This window comes from Scyliorhinus torazame, chromosome 4 (genome assembly GCF_047496885.1).
Source record: "Scyliorhinus torazame isolate Kashiwa2021f chromosome 4, sScyTor2.1, whole genome shotgun sequence".
Taxonomy (NCBI): Eukaryota; Metazoa; Chordata; class Chondrichthyes; order Carcharhiniformes; family Scyliorhinidae; genus Scyliorhinus; species Scyliorhinus torazame.
The window spans coordinates 210,976,938-210,994,934 of record NC_092710.1 but is presented as its reverse complement, the minus strand read 5'-3'; the positions used below and the strand labels follow the sequence as shown (position 1 = coordinate 210,994,934).

The following is a 17,997-nucleotide window of genomic DNA, read 5'->3' as shown; positions in this document are numbered from 1 at the left end:
CCGGCACGAACCCATGTTTTCCCTTAATCGGCGTCCCACCTGACCCAGCTTCCAACCTAATATTCTGCCTAAACTGCCTATAGATCTTCAATGTGGCCACCACCACTGGACTCACCGAATATTTCCCTGGGGCCAACGAGAGCGGCGCCATTGCCAGCACTGACAACCCTAAACCACCTACAAGACCCCGCTTCCATCCTCACCTATAAAGTCTCCCTGTTCCATCCCAGAATCTTCTCTGCATTTGGCACCCAATTATAATACACCACATTTAGGAGGCCTAACCCTCCCGCACCCCCCCCCCCCCTCCCCCCCTCCACCCCCGCCTGCTGTCCCCTCTGCAGTATCACCTTTCCCTAAATTCAATTTGTACCCTGAAAATGTTTCAAATCTCTGAAGCAATCCATTACGCTCCCCACCGAAGAGCTCGGCTCCGAAATATACAACAAGTCATCAACATATAAGAGCACCCTATACTCCACCCACCTCCCTCACCAACCCCTTCCACCGAGCTCCTCAGTGCAATGGCCAAGGGATTTTAAGCCAATACAAACAGAAGGGGGGGGGGAGAGCATGGAGCATCCCTGCCTCATCCCTTGGTGCAATGTAAAATACTCCGAGTCGTACTATTTGTGTGCATGCTCGCCGTCTGCTCTTTATACAGCAGCTGCACTCACATAAACAAACTTTGGCCCAATGCCAAATTTCTCTAATACCGTCATCAAGTAACTCCACTCCACCCAATCAAATGCCTTCTCCGCATCCAACGCTGTCACCACCTCAGTCTACCTTCCCTCTGCCGGAGAAAGCACCATATTCAACAGCCTCCTCACATTCAAAGACAACTGTCTGCCCTTTAGAAACGCCGTCTGGTCCTCCCCAATCATCTTTGGAAGGCGCCCCTCCAACCTTAACGCCGACACCTTTGCCAATATCTTGGCATCTACATTCAACAGAGATATGGGCCTACGTGACCCACACTCCATCGGAACCTTGTCCTTTTAAAGCAGCAATGAGATGGGGGCCTGCCCCGTCCTCTGCAACAAGACATCCCTGTCTATCATGTCCTCAAACATTCTCACCATCAACAGCACCAGTCCATCCTTCAATATTTTATAAAATTCAACCAGGAACTGGTCGAGCCCTGCCGCCTTCCTTGCCTGCATCCTCCAATTTCCACCTTCTGCTCCTCCCACCTGCCACCAGCTCCTCAAGCTTACCCTCTTCGCCTCCCCCAATCTCGGGCACTCAAGCCCACCCAAAATTTCCCTCATCTCCCGCTCCTCCTCCAGAGGCCCCGACTTATACAAGTCCCTATAGGACTCCTTTATCACCTTATTAATCTGTTCCGGAACACCAGCAACTGCTTCGTCTTGTCCTGCACCCGAACCCCCTCGTCGTAGCCTCCCTACGGAACTGACCTGCCAACATACTCTCCCCATACTCATAAACAGTCCGCTTCGTCCTTCTCAATTGGCGCACCACCTTCCCTTTGGACAATAGGTCAAACCTTACCTATAACTCCTTCCTCTTTGCCAGGAAACCTGGGTCCGGGCGCATACCTCCCCATCAACCTCCAAAATCTCTTCTACCAATAGTTGACATTCCTCCCTCACCACCGACTCCTCAATCACCTTCCCTATCTTGTCACAAAAGCTCCTATCCGCCAGTAACCCCACATCCATTCTTCACCCCAGCCTCTGGGCTGCCCCCTTCTCCAATATAACAACCATCCAATGCGGAGTGTGATCTGAGATCACAATCGCCGAATACTCTGACGCCAACAGCACCTTTCTCACCACAAAGAAAGTTAATTCTCGACAAAACCTTGTGCACCGGGGAGAAAAACAAATACTTACAAACCCTTGGGTGTAAAAATTTCCACGAATCCACTCCATCCATCTCCCTCATAAGCCATGCCAACACCTTTGCGCATCCCCCGCCCCCACCTGACTGGGTCAGCAGGTGCGGCTGGGACCTGCCCGCCCTCGGTTCCAGCACTGTTTCAATCCCCCCTTACTATCAGCTCATAGGTATCCAAATGCTGGGTGGCACCCAACGGTCTCTTCACGATAATGCAGCATCCCAATTGGGGCCATATATGCTCACCAAAGCCACCAATCTCCCCTCCAACTCACCCCTCACTATCACGTGCCTGCCCCCCTGGTCACCCACCATCATCTCTATCTGCAACCTCATCCTCTTGCCCAAAATGCCCCCCCCCCCCCCGAACCCTGCTTTCAAACCTTGAATGAGACACCTGACTCCTAAGCTTCACCTGATCCCTTCATCCTCAAATGGGCCTTCTGCAGCATCACCACAATAGCTTTTAAACTCTTCCAAGTGCGCAAAACCTCTTGCTGTATTCACGGGTCCCCTAACCCCCTCACATTCCAATAACAAGTCTGATTGGGGTCGAGCCTTTACTACACACATACATATATATATATATATATATATATATATTATATATATATTTTTTTTTAAATCACAAAAGGTTTAGCATCACAACAAAACAACAATTTTAACCAGCTGCATTTCCTTGGGCGTATCGCCAATTGGCTGCTGTAATATGTTGGCAGAAACCCAAATTACCTAATCCAGGGTTGTTGCAAATATCCTGCTGAAATGCTAGTGGCAGAACAGGAGAATTCCCAAGCAAATTCCTGGTGACTATACTTAACTCCAGTATTGAATAAAATAAATTACTGCCAAACTATGCAATTTCTGTTTCCCATAGAACTAGTTTAGGCTTTCACAGCCGAATAACAAGCCATTCCTGCCTTTGGATCTTCATTAAGGAGTGGATTAATCGTTTACTGCCAAGAGAGATTCAAATTCACCAAGAGTACAGGAATAAACTTTAATCTCTTTTACTTTTCGCTTTCTCTTAAAGGTCAGAAGTAAAACAAGCAAAATAAGAACAGTGTGAAGCAATCCAGCTGTTTAGTCAATCCACTTACAACGTCACCAGCCTTTTACAAAATTATTTCTCTAATTCAAAATATGAAGCAGTGTATCAAAGGAGACCGGTTTAATTAGAATACAACTCTTGTCATTCATTTGAAAAGGAATTTGAACCACCATGTAATTTGCTGAATATTTATGTATCTTTTTTCTCATGGCTCACTACTGAACAAAACTCTTTGCGTAATGGATTTAGATTTGATTTATTGTCACGTGGACCGAGGTACAGTGAAAAGTTTTGTTTTGCAACTCATGCAACTTGTAAGAAATGTGAACCATTTCATTCTTTCTCTATTTTTATTATACTTTGTCAAAAATATTGTGTACTATGAATTCTTTTTATGTGCATTTTGTATCAATTGAAGCTTAAATTTACATGGATGAGGAAATGTTTCATCATTTAAGTTAAATCGGAATCACACTCTAGCGGGGTGATACTGATAACGTGAATAGGAAAAGGGAAGTAGAGGACAGATGCCATAGGATATGCTTTGAAATGTACAGATCAATGGGCCTTGTGGCTACAATTAAATGATTAGAGGGATCATCAATTCTGGCAAATAGTTATCCAGAAAAAGGTTAATGATGAGCAGTTTGTGTGTTAAGAATCTGACCATGACCATGCTTGAAGAGTTAATCTATACATTGACAAATTAAATAACAAGATTAAAGCACGACGGCAACTTCAGGACATCGAAGAGGCCCTGGCTTCAGAGGATAAAAAGGACAGAGGAAAGAGGTTCATTGCACAGATTTCAAGAAGACATAAGGAGAGAAAAGAAAAAAGGAGGCACGAGTCATTTGTGCCATTGGAGTCAGTGGGAAGCAAGAACCATCTGAACTCGGATACTGATCATCCTCATTTGTAACGTACAATTTTTGTTGCTTATTAAATTGTACTGATACCACTGAATTAAGTCTCCTTGTCTTAAATATCTTATATGGTCGCTGAACCTCAAAATATTTAATTTTCCAAAATCCATTGTAGAAGATCCAGACAGAAATATAGGATGTGTGTGTTCAATTTGATCTAATGTGGACAGAAATGGGAGGCAATGACAACAGTAGTGAACTCGCCAACACTAAGGGCATTCAAATGGTCATTGGATAGACATATGGACGATAAGGGAATAGTATAGATGGGCTTTAGAGTGGTTTTACAGGTCGGCACAACATCGAGGGCCGAAGGGCCTGTACTGCGCTGTAATGTTCTATGTTCTATTTCAATTGCTTCTAAATTACCAAGCATGGAAAAATGTGTTGGGAATCATTTTCTGTTTTGTCTCCAACTATTTTAGCTTGAATTTGCTGGGAAACATCCAAAGGTTTTCACACCTGGTATCCAAACAGACATTCATCATAAATGGCATGCTAGAATGCAGAGACAAAATTCACTCAGAAATTATAGAAAAGCATCAGGCAAGAAGAAATCTTTGAATTACTACTGCACACCACTCACCTTTTCAACGCTGCTCACAGCTTGGAAGTGTATGTGGTATCCCTTTCTGGGGGCCAAAGGAGGATTCCAAAAGCCATTGTAGGTTTTATTGTCGCCCACGGTAAAAGTAGTTTGTTCAGAAACTCCACCAGGAGGAAGTTCCGCAGCGTAATAGTATGGCGATCCTCGAGCTACAGCTGTTTGATAGGTGACTGGAATTTGGAAGCACTCTGTTGAGCTGGCCTCCCTTTTAGATCTGCGGGAATTCACTTCTTCAACAACAATTTGGTAGGCACTTTGAAAGAACAAATATAAAGATTAATTTACCAATGTGTACAGCACCTTCATTTATTTTTATGTAGGTTATAAATACTTTTCAATTTTCCATTCAATACAACTGTTTTTTGGCAAGTAATGCAATTTGTTTCAGCTTTTGGCGAAGAAAATAGAATGTCTCATCTAATTCAAAAGAAAATCTATGAAAGCTATGTTTGGATTCTCAACAAAAAACGGCCATTGCAGTAAAATTGATGTTAAAATAAGTAAAAGCACTCAGTGGTGTTTGTCATATAATGCTCTTCTGATATCCACTCAGAGGTGTGGCAACTCCTGCAGGGACACATTCGATGGTATCGCAAGCAACAATTCAAACCTGGGGAGGGGAAAACAGTCGAACCGGACTCTGCCCTTACTCAACTCCAAGAACTTCCACTTTTCACCAGATGTCACTCAATAGTGGTCAAGAAATGGACCCCTGGATAATTGCTGTATTGACACTTACCTTTACAGGAGCAGCCCTTTGGATTTCGGCGGCAGCGGTGCGCAGGGGCCTTCTTGGAGGTGAGTAGTTAGTTTAAAAACCTTACCTTTACAGGAGCAGCCCATTGGATTTCGGCGGCAGCGGTGCGCAGGGGCCTTCTTGGAGGTGAGTAGTTAGTTTAAAAGCACTTACCTTTGCAGGAGCAGCCCTTTGGATTTCGGCGGCAGCGGTGCGCAGGGGCCTTCTTGGAGGTGAGTAGTTAGTTTAAAAACCTTACCTTTACAGGAGCAGCCCATTGGATTTCGGCGGCAGCGGTGCGCAGGGGCCTTCTTGGAGGTGAGTAGTTAGTTTAAAAGCTCTTACCTTTACAGGAGCAGCCCATTGGATTTCGGCGGCAGCGGTGCGCAGGGGCCTTCTTGGAGGTGAGTAGTTAGTTTAAAAGCTCTTACCTTTACAGGAGCAGCCCATTGGATTTCGGCGGCAGCGGTGCGCAGGGGCCTTCTGGGAGGTGAGTAGTTAGTTTAAAAGCACTTACCTTTACAGGAGCAGCCCATTGGATTTCGGCGGCAGCGGTGCGCAGGGGCCTTCTGGGAGGTGAGTAGTGAGTTTAAAAGCTCTTACCTTTACAGGAGCAGCCCATTGGATTTCGGCGGCAGCGGTGCGCAGGGGCCTTCTGGGAGGTGAGTAGTTAGTTTAAAAGCACTTACCTTTGCAGGAGCAGCCCTTTGGATTTCGGCGGCAGCGGTGCGCAGGGGCCTTCTTGGAGGTGAGTAGTTAGTTTAAAAGCTCTTACCTTTACAGGAGCAGCCCATTGGATTTCGGCGGCAGCGGTGCGCAGGGGCCTTCTTGGAGGTGAGTAGTTAGTTTAAAAGCTCTTACCTTTACAGGAGCAGCCCATTGGATTTCGGCGGCAGCGGTGCGCAGGGGCCTTCTGGGAGGTGAGTAGTTAGTTTAAAAGCACTTACCTTTGCAGGAGCAGCCCTTTGGATTTCGGCGGCAGCGGTGCGCAGGGGCCTTCTGGGAGGTGAGTAGTGAGTTTAAGAACCTTACCTTTACAGGAGCAGCCCATTGGATTTCGGCGGCAGCGGTGCGCAGGGGCCTTCTGGGAGGTGAGTAGTGAGTTTAAAAGCTCTTACCTTTACAGGAGCAGCCCATTGGATTTCGGCGGCAGCGGTGCGCAGGGGCCTTCTTGGAGGTGAGTAGTTAGTTTAAAAGCTCTTACCTTTACAGGAGCAGCCCATTGGATTTCGGCGGCAGCGGTGCGCAGGGGCCTTCTTGGAGGTGAGTAGTTAGTTTAAAAGCTCTTACCTTTACAGGAGCAGCCCATTGGATTTCGGCGGCAGCGGTGCGCAGGGGCCTTCTGGGAGGTGAGTAGTTAGTTTAAAAGCACTTACCTTTGCAGGAGCAGCCCTTTGGATTTCGGCGGCAGCGGTGCGCAGGGGCCTTCTGGGAGGTGAGTAGTGAGTTTAAGAACCTTACCTTTACAGGAGCAGCCCATTGGATTTCGGCGGCAGCGGTGCGCAGGGGCCTTCTGGGAGGTGAGTAGTTAGTTTAAAAGCACTTACCTTTACAGGAGCAGCCCATTGGATTTCGGCGGGAACCGGAAGTTCGACCTCTGGCAAGTCCCCCCCCCCCCCCCCAATAAATTCTGGTGGAGAGGAAACCCGAGACACTACACGTGTAGTGGCTCCCACCCACCCTCCTCCTCTAACCTAATAATAAGACCCATTGGTGTAAGGTAAGTGCCATATTATATTATATATTATTAGCATTGTGCAGGCCAAGGATTGGAGGTGGAGGAGCAGTCTCTGTCAGCGAGAGAACCTGAGAACATCTCAGAAGGTAAGCAAGTGATTTTTACTTTTATACCTTTTTTCAAATTGTGTGTGTCGGGGGGGACAGAAAAGCTGTGACCTGAGTGGCTGGTTGGGATTCTAACCTAAATTTTTTTGACTATTTGGGAACTAATTAAACATAATAACTTAATTATAATTTAGAGGATATCTAAGCCAGAGATCGGAGGATATTATAGTTAGCTATCGCATTTCTATTAGAAATCTAGTGCTAGGTAACAGGTAGTTGACAGTAACTTTGTAATTTAAAAAAAAGTATTTATTAAAAAAAAAGACAAATTTTAATTTTAATTAATTGACGCAATGTCAGTTAGAGGGGTGCTGTGCTCTGACTGTGAGATGTGGCAGGTCCGGGAGGCTTCCAGCGTCCTGGATGGCTTCATCTGCAGAAAGTGCACCCAACTGCAGCTCCTCACAGACCGCATGGTTCGGTTGGAGCAGCAATTGGATGCACTTAGGAGCATGCAGGTGGCGGAAAGCGTCATAGATCGCAGTTATGTAAGTGTGGTCACACCCAAGGTGCAGGCAGAGAAATGGGTGACCACCAGAAAGGGCAGGCAGTCAGTGCAGGAATCCCCTGTGGTTGTCCCCCTCTCGAACAGATATACCCCTTTGGATACTGTCGGGGGGGATAGCCTATCAGGGGAAAACAGCAGCAGCCAGAGCAGTGGCACCACGGCTGGCTCTGATGTTCAGAAGGGAGGGTCAAAGCGCAGAAGAGTAATAGTTATAGGGGACTCTATAGTCAGGGGAACAGATAGGCGCTTCTGTGGACGTGAAAGAGACTCCAGGATGGTATGTTGCCTCCCTGGTGCCAGGGTCCAGGATGTCTCCGAACGGGTAGAGGGAATCCTGAAGGGGGAGGGCAAACAGGTAGAGGTCGTTGTACATATTGGTACTAACGACATAGGCAGGAAGAGGCATGAGGTCCTGCAGCAGGAGTTCAGGGAGCTAGGCAGAAAGTTAAAAGACAGGACCTCGAGGGTTGTAATCTCGGGATTATTCCCTGTGCCACGTGCCAGTGAGGCTAGAAATAGGAAGATAGAGCAGACAAACACGTGGCTAAACAGCTGGTGTAGGAGGGAGGGTTTCGGTTATCTGGACCACTGGGAGCTCTTCCGGGGCAGGTGTGACCTGTATAAGATGGACGGGTTGCATCTAAACCGGAGAGGCATAAATATCCTGGCCGCGAGATTTGCTAGTGTCACACGGGAGGGTTTAAACTAGTATGGCAGGGGGGTGGGCACGGGAGCAATAGGTCAGAAGGTGAGAGCGTTGAGGGAGAACTAGGGAATATGGACAGTGTGGCTCTGAGGCAGAGCAGACGGGGAGAAGTTGCTGAACACAGCGGGTCTGGTGGCCTGAAGTGCATATGTTTTAATGCAAGGAGCATTACGGGTAAGGCAGATGAACTTAGAGCTTGGATTACTACTTGGAACTATGATGTTGTTGCCATTACAGAGACCTGGTTGAGGGAAGGGCAGGATTGGCAGCTAAACGTTCCAGGTTTTAGATGTTTCAGGCGGGATAGAGGGGGATGTAAAAGGGGAGGCGGAGTTGCGCTACTTGTTCAGGAGAGTATCACAGCTATACAGCGAGAGGACACCTCAGAGGGCAGTGAGGCTATATGGGTAGAGATCAGGAATAAGAAGGGTGCAGTCACAATGTTGGGGGTATACTACAGGCCTCCCAACAGCCAGCGGGAGATAGAGGAGCAGATAGGTAGACAGATTTTGGAAAAGAGTAAAAACAACAGGGTTGTGGTGATGGGAGACTTCAACTTCCCCAATATTGACTGGGACTCACTTAGGGCCAGGGGCTTAGACGGGGCAGAGTTTGTAAGGAGCATCCAGGAGGGCTTCTTAAAACAATATGTAAACAGTCCAACTAGGGAAGAGGCGGTACTGGACCTGGTATTGGGGAATGAGCCCGGCCAGGTGGTAGATGTTTCAGTAGGGGAGCATTTCGGTAACAGTGACCACAATTCAGTAAGTTTTAAAGTACTGGTGGACAAGGATAAGAGTGGTCCGAGGATGAATGTGCTAAATTGGGGGAAGGCTAATTATAACAATATTAGGCGGGAACTGAAGAGCATAGATTGGGGGCGGATGTTTGAGGGCAAATCAACATCTGACATGTGGGAGGCTTTCAAGTGTCAGTTGATAGGAATACAGGACAGGCATGTTCCTGTGAGGAAGAAAGACAAATACGGCAATTTTCGGGAACCTTGGATGACGAATGATATTGTAGGCCTCGTCAAAAAGAAAAAGGAGGCATTTGTCAGGGCTAAAAGGCTGGGAACAGACGAAGCCTGTGTGGCATATAAGGAAAGTAGGAAGGAACTTAAGCAGGGAGTCAGGAGGGCTAGAAGGGGTCATGAAAAGTCATTGGCAAATAGGGTTAAGGAAAATCCCAAGGCTTTTTACACTTACATAAAAAGCAAGAGGGTAGCCAGGGAAAGGGTTGGCCCACTGAAGGATAGGCAAGGGAATCTATGTGTGGAGCCAGAGGAAATGGGCGAGGTACTAAATGAATACTTTGCATCAGTATTCACCAAAGAGAAGGAATTGGTAGATGTTGAGTCTGGAGAAGGGGGTGTAGATAGCCTGGGTCACATTGTGATCCAAAAAGACGAGGTGTTGGGTGTCTTAAAAAATATTAAGGTAGATAAGTCCCCAGGGCCGGATGGGATCTACCCCAGAATACTGAAGGAGGCTGGAGAGGAAATTGCTGAGGCCTTGACAGAAATCTTTGGATCCTCGCTGTCTTCAGGGGATGTCCCGGAGGACTGGAGAATAGCCAATGTTGTTCCTCTGTTTAAGAAGGGTGGCAGGGATAATCCCGGGAACTACAGGCCGGTGAGCCTTACTTCAGTGGTAGGGAAATTACTGGAGAGAATTCTTCGAGACAGGATCTACTCCCATTTGGAAGCAAATGGACGTATTAGTGAGAGGCAGCACGGTTTTGTGAAGGGGAGGTCGTGTCTCACTAACTTGATAGAGTTTTTCGAGGAGGTCACTAAGATGATTGATGCAGGTAGGGCAGTAGATGTTGTCTATATGGACTTCAGTAAGGCCTTTGACAAGGTCCCTCATGGTAGACTAGTACAAAAGGTGAAGTCACACGGGATCAGGGGTGAACTGGCAAGGTGGATACAGAACTGGCTAGGCCATAGAAGGCAGAGGGTAGCAATGGAGGGATGCTTTTCTAATTGGAGGGCTGTGACCAGTGGTGTTCCACAGGGATCAGTGCTGGGACCTTTGCTCTTTGTAGTATATATAAATGATTTGGAGGAAAATGTAACTGGTCTGATTAGTAAGTTTGCAGACGACACAAAGGTTGGTGGAATTGCGGATAGCGATGAGGACTGTCTGAGGATACAGCAGGATTTAGATTGTCTGGAGACTTGGGCGGAGAGATGGCAGATGGAGTTTAACCTGGACAAATGTGAGGTAATGCATTTTGGAAGGGCTAATGCAGGTAGGGAATATACAGTGAATGGTAGAACCCTCAAGAGTATTGAAAGTCAAAGAGATCTAGGAGTACAGGTCCACAGATCACTGAAAGGGGCAACACAGGTGGAGAAGGTAGTCAAGAAGGCATACGGCATGCTTGCCTTCATTGGCCGGGGCATTGAGTATAAGAATTGGCAAGTCATGTTGCAGCTGTATAGAACCTTAGTTAGGCCACACTTGGAGTATAGTGTTCAATTCTGGTCGCCACACTACCAGAAGGATGTGGAGGCTTTAGAGAGGGTGCAGAAGAGATTTACCAGAATGTTGCCTGGTATGGAGGGCATAAGCTATGAGGAGCGATTGAATAAACTCGGTTTGTTCTCACTGGAACGAAGGAGGTTGAGGGGCGACCTGATAGAGGTATACAAAATTATGAGGGGCATAGACAGAGTGGATAGTCAGAGGCTTTTCCCCAGGGTAGAGGGGTCAATTACTAGGGGGCATAGGTTTAAGGTGAGAGGGGCAAAGTTTAGAGTAGATGTACGAGGCAAGTTTTTTACGCAGAGGGTAGTGGGTGCCTGGAACTCACTACCGGAGGAGGTAGTGGAGGCAGGGACGATAGGGACATTTAAGGGGCATCTTGACAAATATATGAATAGGATGGGAATAGAAGGATACGGACCCAGGAAGTGTAGAAGATTGTAGTTTAGTCGGGCAGTATGGTCGGCACGGGCTTGGAGGGCCGAAGGGCCTGTTCCTGTGCTGTACATTTCTTTGTTCTTTGTTCTTTGTTTGACACACACCCACTCCAGGTTGTTGTCTCCTCCCCTCTTCCCGGGTCCAGAGCACAGAGCTCAATTTTGTGACTCAATGTGTGCATCAGGTGAGCTCAGTAAAGTTAGCACAGACTGTAGATCTGTCATCTGTAGCACCAATGACATTTTAATGAAACAATCTTGTAGTTATAAAGCATTTTTCATGACTTTACTGCATTCCAGCCAATTAAGTACTTCTGAAGTGTAGTCACTGTCATAATGTTGGTCACACAGCAGCCAATTTTGGCATAGCAAACTCCCACTAACAGAAAAGTAATAATGACCTGATGTACAAGGAATTTATCCGATGAGCCACTCGGACCATTTGAGTCTTCATCAACCCTCTGAAAGAGAGCTCTACCTCGGCCCACTCTCCCGCACTATCCCTGTGACCATGTGTATTTATCATGATAAATTCACCTAATCTACATATGTTTGGACACAACAGGACAATTAGCATGGCCAATCCTTCTAAGCTGTGCATCTTTGGGCATTTTTGAAAATCTCACTTAGTGCCTTGTATCAATGCAGTCTTGGGCCAAACATGGACAGAAGGAGGGAAGGAAAATGATTGCCCTTGACATTGTGGCAACATTTTTGACCTGGTGTGGCTTAGCAAAACTGAAATCAATGGAAATTGGGGGGTGGGGGGTGGGGAGACGAGACTCTCCATTGTCTGGAGTCATACCTAGCACAAAGAAAGATGGCTGTGGTTTTTGGTCAATCATCTCAGGACATTACACAGGAGTTCCAGGTAGTGTCCTAGGTCCAACCACCTTCAGCTGCTTCATCAATGATCTCCCCTCCATCTGAAGGTCAGATGTGGGGATATCCACTAATGATTGCACAATGTTCAGTTCTATTTATGATTCATTAGATACAGAAGCATCCATGTCCAAATGCAGCAAGACCTGGATAACATTCAGGCTTGCCTGATAGGAGCATTTGGACCACACAAGTGCCAGACAATGATCATCTCTGACAAGAAAGGGTCTAACCATCGCCCCTTAATATTCAATGACAATACCATCATTGAATTTTTAAAAACTATTTCTCATAGGATGTGGGCATCACTGTCAAGGTCATCATTTGTTGCCCACCCCCGGATTGTCGTTGAGTGATTTGTTGGGTTATTTTGTTAGAGGACAGATAAGAGTCAATCACATTGCTGTGGGTCTGGAGTCACATGTAGGCCAGACTGGCTAATGATGGCAGATTTCCTTTGTAAAAGCACAAGTGAACCAGGTGGGTTCTTACAACAATCAATGATAGTTTCATGGTGATTGTTACTGAGACTAACTTTAAATTCTGAATAAAATAAATGAATTCAAATTCTACCAGTTGCTGTGATGATATTTGAATCGTCGACCCCACGGCATTAGCTTCGGGATTGGCACATGTCCTGAACCCCTATTACTATTCTGCTGAATATTACTGCAATCTCGAGATTAGGGGAGGGATTCTCCGACCCCCCGCCGGGTCGGAGAATCGCCGGGGGCTGGAGTGAATCCCGCCCCGCCGGTTGCCAAATTCTCCGGCACCGGAGATTCGGCGGGGGCGGGAATCGCGCCGTGCCAGTTGGCGGGCCCGCGATCGGGGCCCACCGATCCGCGGGCGGGCCTGTGCCGTGGGGGCACTCTTTTCCTTCCGCCTTCGCTACGGTCTCCACCATGGCGGAGGTGGAAGAGACTCCCTCCACAGCGCCTGCGCGGGGATGCCGTGAACGGCCGCTAACGCTCCCGCGCATGCCCCGCCCAGCAATGTCATTTCCGCGCCAGCTGGCGGGGCACCAAAGGCCTTTTCCGCCAGCTGGCGGGGCGGAAATCAGTCCGGCTCGGGCCTAGCCCCTCAAGGTGAGGGCTCGGCCGGTCAAGGGGCGGAGGATTCCGCACCTTTGGGGCGGCGCGATGCCGGACTGATTTGCGCCGTTTTTGGCGCCGGTCGGCGGACATCGCGCCAATACCGGAGAATTTCGCCCCAGGTGACCAAAATGTGGAGTCCCTTTGAAATTTCAACTTATGGTTATGTATGCACACCAATATACACACACCTGGAAAATATGCAATTCTTGCTCTCTGTCATTCCTGGATGAATCACATCAGTACCCAACGCTAGATATTCCTTTTAACTGTAAGTTAACTATAACGCTAAGTAGACATAGCCATCAGTTCTGCCATCACTTCATTTCCTTGGTCCATGCGAATAGTTAAGGGCGGCACGGTAGCACAGTGGTTAAGCAATGTTGCTTCACAGCTCCAGTGTCCAAGGTTCGATTCCCAGCTTGGGTCACTGTGGAGTCTATATGTTCTCCCTGAGTCTGCGCGGGTTTCCTCCGGGTGCTCCGGTTTCCTCCCACAGTCCAAAGATCTGCAGTTTGGGTGGATTGGCCATGCTAAATTGCTCTATGTGTCCAAAAAAGGATAGGTGGGGTTACGGGGATGGGGTGGAGCTGTGAGCTTAACTGGGGTGCTCTTTCCAAAGGCTGGTGCAGACTCAAAGGGCTGGATGGCTTCCTTCTGCACTGTAAATTCTATGATTCTACAATATTTATTCGTAATGCTTTGTTACTTATCGCCTTTTATAAAGGCAAAATTTGTTTCCACTTACCCACATTGCATTTGGCAAACGCTGTTTGCCTGCTTCTCCTAATCAAGTCTACCCACCTTCACTGTCAATGACTTTGGAGCTCAGGGCAGCTTTGGGATTCACCTACTGTTACCACTGTTATCACGGACCTCAGGTGTGACACTTTGCGATGCCTACTTGAGCCTTCTTCAAATCCTGTCTTTAGCAATTTTGGATGGCCACTGACGTTTCTGTTACTAATATTCCTGTTAGACTCTCAATCCCCTGAATCCCCTCCTGGGCCCTGCAGGGCCATATCAATTGACTTTTTTGAAACCACAGATATCCTACCTCCTGCCACCTCGGTCCTAGCTTCTAACCTTTTAATTCCGTACCAGTTTCCTAGCATCGTGCCAGGAAAAGGCAACTTGAAATCTTCAAAACACTTGTAAGGTTAATTAACAAAACCAAGATTGCTGTCCACTGAAATCTTGAAACACTTTGGATTGAACTGACATTTCAAATGGAGACAGTAACATTCCACAAATCTCCCATTACAGAGTGGTGAAAGAGGGCTAATCCAGGATTGATAGCCAGTCAATCCAGATGTTGCCAGCACAGTATTAAATCACAGTAAAAATTGAGAGATATCAAATAACAGACTATGTGAGTCTAAACAGGAAAATCATTTCAATTGCACTTAGGTGTCGCGGATCGGTGGGCCCCGATCGCGGGCCAGGCCACCGTGGGGGCACCCCCCAGGGCCATATCGCCCCCCCCCCCCAGGACCCCGGAGCCCGCCCGCGCCGCCTTGTCCCGCCAGTAAGGGAGGTGGTTTAATCCACGCCGGCGGGACAGGCATTCTAGGCATTCAATTGCACTACAGTGACTCGAATTTTACCTCAGTAGCCATGTCAATCTTGGCAAGTGACATATTTTATATTACCTGATCAGTTCACTGAGTGTGAAAACCACTGAGTTCAAATTTTAATTTCATTTATTTGTTTTGAACTATTCAGTCAATTTTATAGGCAGCTTGAGATGCTATTTGCTCCAACACCCTTTTCTGCACTTAACTGGAACTTCCAAAGATGCCTGAACTGATCCGAATCAAATAATGAAATATTTCAAGTATCTTTCACTTATTTCATATTGAAAGCAGCATAAACAGTTCTGCAGTATTTACAGAAGTAGGACTTTTATTGTTTGAAACAGAAGTTTGTTTGAAACAGAAGTTATGAAACAAAACTATTATAATTCTTATTCTTCTGATCATTGGAAACGTAAATACCATACCCGTTGCTTTTTATATCATTTTCTCTCTCCATTTCTAGTCTCTTTGGAGAAATCATTGCCTGTGATCAATAAGGCAAACAGGCAGGCAGGCAACTGCTTCAAGATCAATGCTGCCCTTGAGCCACCTACTAAGAAGCAATCCTGGTTCCAATTTACTCTTGCTGCTGCGCAGAGAATCACCTTAGACAGCCAGTTTTTAAAGGTTCAATGCATATCGTGCAATTTTTCTTCTTACCGTCAGTGGTTTTCCTAGTCTATATTCTTCATTGCAGAATGCACAGTGACCTCAGTTTGGCTCAAAATAATACAAATAGCATATAAAATTAAATGATAATACTATCTCAGAAGAACAGATGGACTTAGAAATTTGATGGAGTGCACTCCTTTCTCCAAGCATGAAATGAGCATCTAAGTATCTAACAAAGTCAAGAAGGTGGGGTGGGTGACCTTGGTACATCTTGGGAGTATGCTGCCCATCCTATAGGTTTGGGCTGTTTGGTTGGCATCCAAGTCATGCACAAGAAATTTGCTGATTAAAATAAAAGATTTTGAGATATTGGGCTTTCTCAGCACCTGACCTGTGTAGCCATCTGGGATGGCCACATCCCGATTACAAAATGGACACTTGCAAAGAATGCAGGGAAAATTGGACAATACTGAGAAACAAGCAGGTGCAAGTCTGTCTGTTGATTAGAGCCTTGGCTCTCAGACAGGACAGAAACTGCTAAGCCATCTACATACTAATGAGTTATCTCCGGGGACAAAAGGGAAACATTTAGATAAACAATGTTAAAGCAGACACCCCGGCGCCAAAGGAGACTCAAACAAAGCAAACCAACGGCCACCTAGGACACGCCCAGCAACCAGGGAACCCACCCCTCTACTGGAGGAAGATCAATAAGAATGATTGGGAAAGACCCAGTTAATTGAAGACAAGTTCAAGGCCCGCCCAAAAGCACGCGAAGCCCTTTTAGGTATAAAAAGTATTGCCCAAGAATCTTTCTTCTTTGGCCTTGGCGCTCAGTGAAGAGAGACCAGCCTAGCAGCTACGCCAGACCAAGTAAGTTCCAAGTCAACGCATGCTACGAGATAGATGCTCCTAGTTGCTATCCTGTAAACAGCTCAATCCAGCAGCCTCAGAACCGAGCAACGGCCATTGTTCCTCTGACTGAGTGGGTGCCCAAAGCTAAGTATAGGCTTTAGTAATAGTGGTAGTTTAGTTTGTAGAGTTTATGCATGAGTAGATGTGACTGTGTGTAAATAAATGAGCATTGCTTTTGAACTTACTAACTGGTGTATTGAGTCATTGATCAGTATTCGGTTCTGAACCTTGTGGCAGTGTCAAAAGATACCTGGCGACTCTTGAGCAAACGTGATTAAATAGAGCCAAATTAAGAGACAACACCAAAAAGGGCAACATCAGCCACGTAATTAACTTGCCCTGCAATCTATGGTACTATCAGACAAGCAGAACCTTGCAGGAGCATTTAAAAGGAGCATTTATTACATACAGGTTAATTGGCTTGTCACTTGCAGTTGCTGGCTAACTGCAGGGTTTTTTTTAACCTGTTTTCTGACTGTGTCAACCTCTTACTGTTCAACATTTACTTCTTGCTCGTGTTTAATTGCCGTTGCAGCCTCCTGAATAGGTTTACTATCTCATAGACAGCTTCATTGGGCAATCATTAGAGCTGGAAAATGATGGGTGCAACAAAGTGAAGAGACGCAAGCGCAGCTTGCAGAAGATAGAGGCGAGCAGCACTGTGCAATAGACCATATCCATGGTGATCCTCCATGGAGCATTTTTCTGACTTAAAATTCACGGAGGAGCAATATCTCAGCTACTTCCACAAAGGTTATCATCAAGCTGCAGTCACAACTCAAGCCTTGTGCTTAGTCAAGGACAGCACTAATTGTGGCTGTTGTGACCACTGTGACCCTTACATTTATGCAACAGGTTCTCCCAGGACGCAGGAGATGACGCCGACGACATTTCAGGGTTTGCAGTCTATTTCTGTAACAGGGAAGTCATCGAGTCTCTCTGTGTTAGGATGGCTTTTTCCCATGGGAAGAGTGAGTTATGACAAGAGTGCACTGGGCTTCACCTACATGGCTGACTTTCCCAGTGTGCAAACTGCCAACTTTGCCTTTCGCTCTTCCCATCATTATCCTCGCATCTTTCTGAATAGAAAGGGATTCCAGTCTCTACAGCCGGTTTGTGACCTCAGGCAGAGCATCGTGCTGGTCTGTGCCCAGTTTGCTGGCAGCGATCCTAATTAATTTATCTTCCGCCAGTTCTCTGCGCTGCCTTTGCTCCACTGAGGACACTCTCGACATCCATCAAGGACAACTCAAGCAGCTGTGTGGCTCGAGGGCTCAGCTGCAGCTTCTTAGCCTGGAACGTGACAGTCTCAGCCAGTTGACTGTGCAGCATTAAAGAGAATACTTCCAGAGTGGAAAAGACTGCTCCATAAGAAGGGTTGACACAGAGTGCGCCCAGGAATAGGAGTTGGACTACCCTACTCTGCTTTGAACCAAAGTATGCCAGTTCACTGACAGGCTGTCCAGTGCATCTAGAAGTTCTGGGATCTATAATTCAGTTTTCAATATTTGCATCAAAAGTGTCTGCAAAAGGGACAGTACACAAGCTTATATTCTGAAGATCTGACAAAAGTAGGGTTTTACTCCCTCGGCCCTATCCCCTGCACCGCATGAAATGCTCTCCTCCAGCCTGCGCTTTAAAGTGTGCTTTGTTCTCTATTTGAGCTGGTGTTTTCTAGATTTAGATTGAGTGATTGTGCATTTTCAAAACAATATGTCTCTTCTTCCTGAAGCAGCAGAAACATCT

At 46.6% G+C, this 17,997-nt stretch overlaps 1 protein-coding gene across 3 annotated transcripts in view; it reads right to left on the bottom strand.

Annotated features, from left to right (window-relative positions):
* Positions 1-17,997, bottom strand: part of ptprk (protein tyrosine phosphatase receptor type K) — an 877,717-nt gene that overhangs the window by 230,941 nt on the left and 628,779 nt on the right. For all 3 annotated transcript variants that reach the window (XM_072499228.1, XM_072499225.1, XM_072499226.1), the window contains exon 12: positions 4,427-4,700. In XM_072499228.1, coding sequence (XP_072355329.1) covers positions 4,427-4,700 — 274 coding nt within the window. The remainder of the gene's footprint in view (positions 1-4,426; positions 4,701-17,997) is intronic.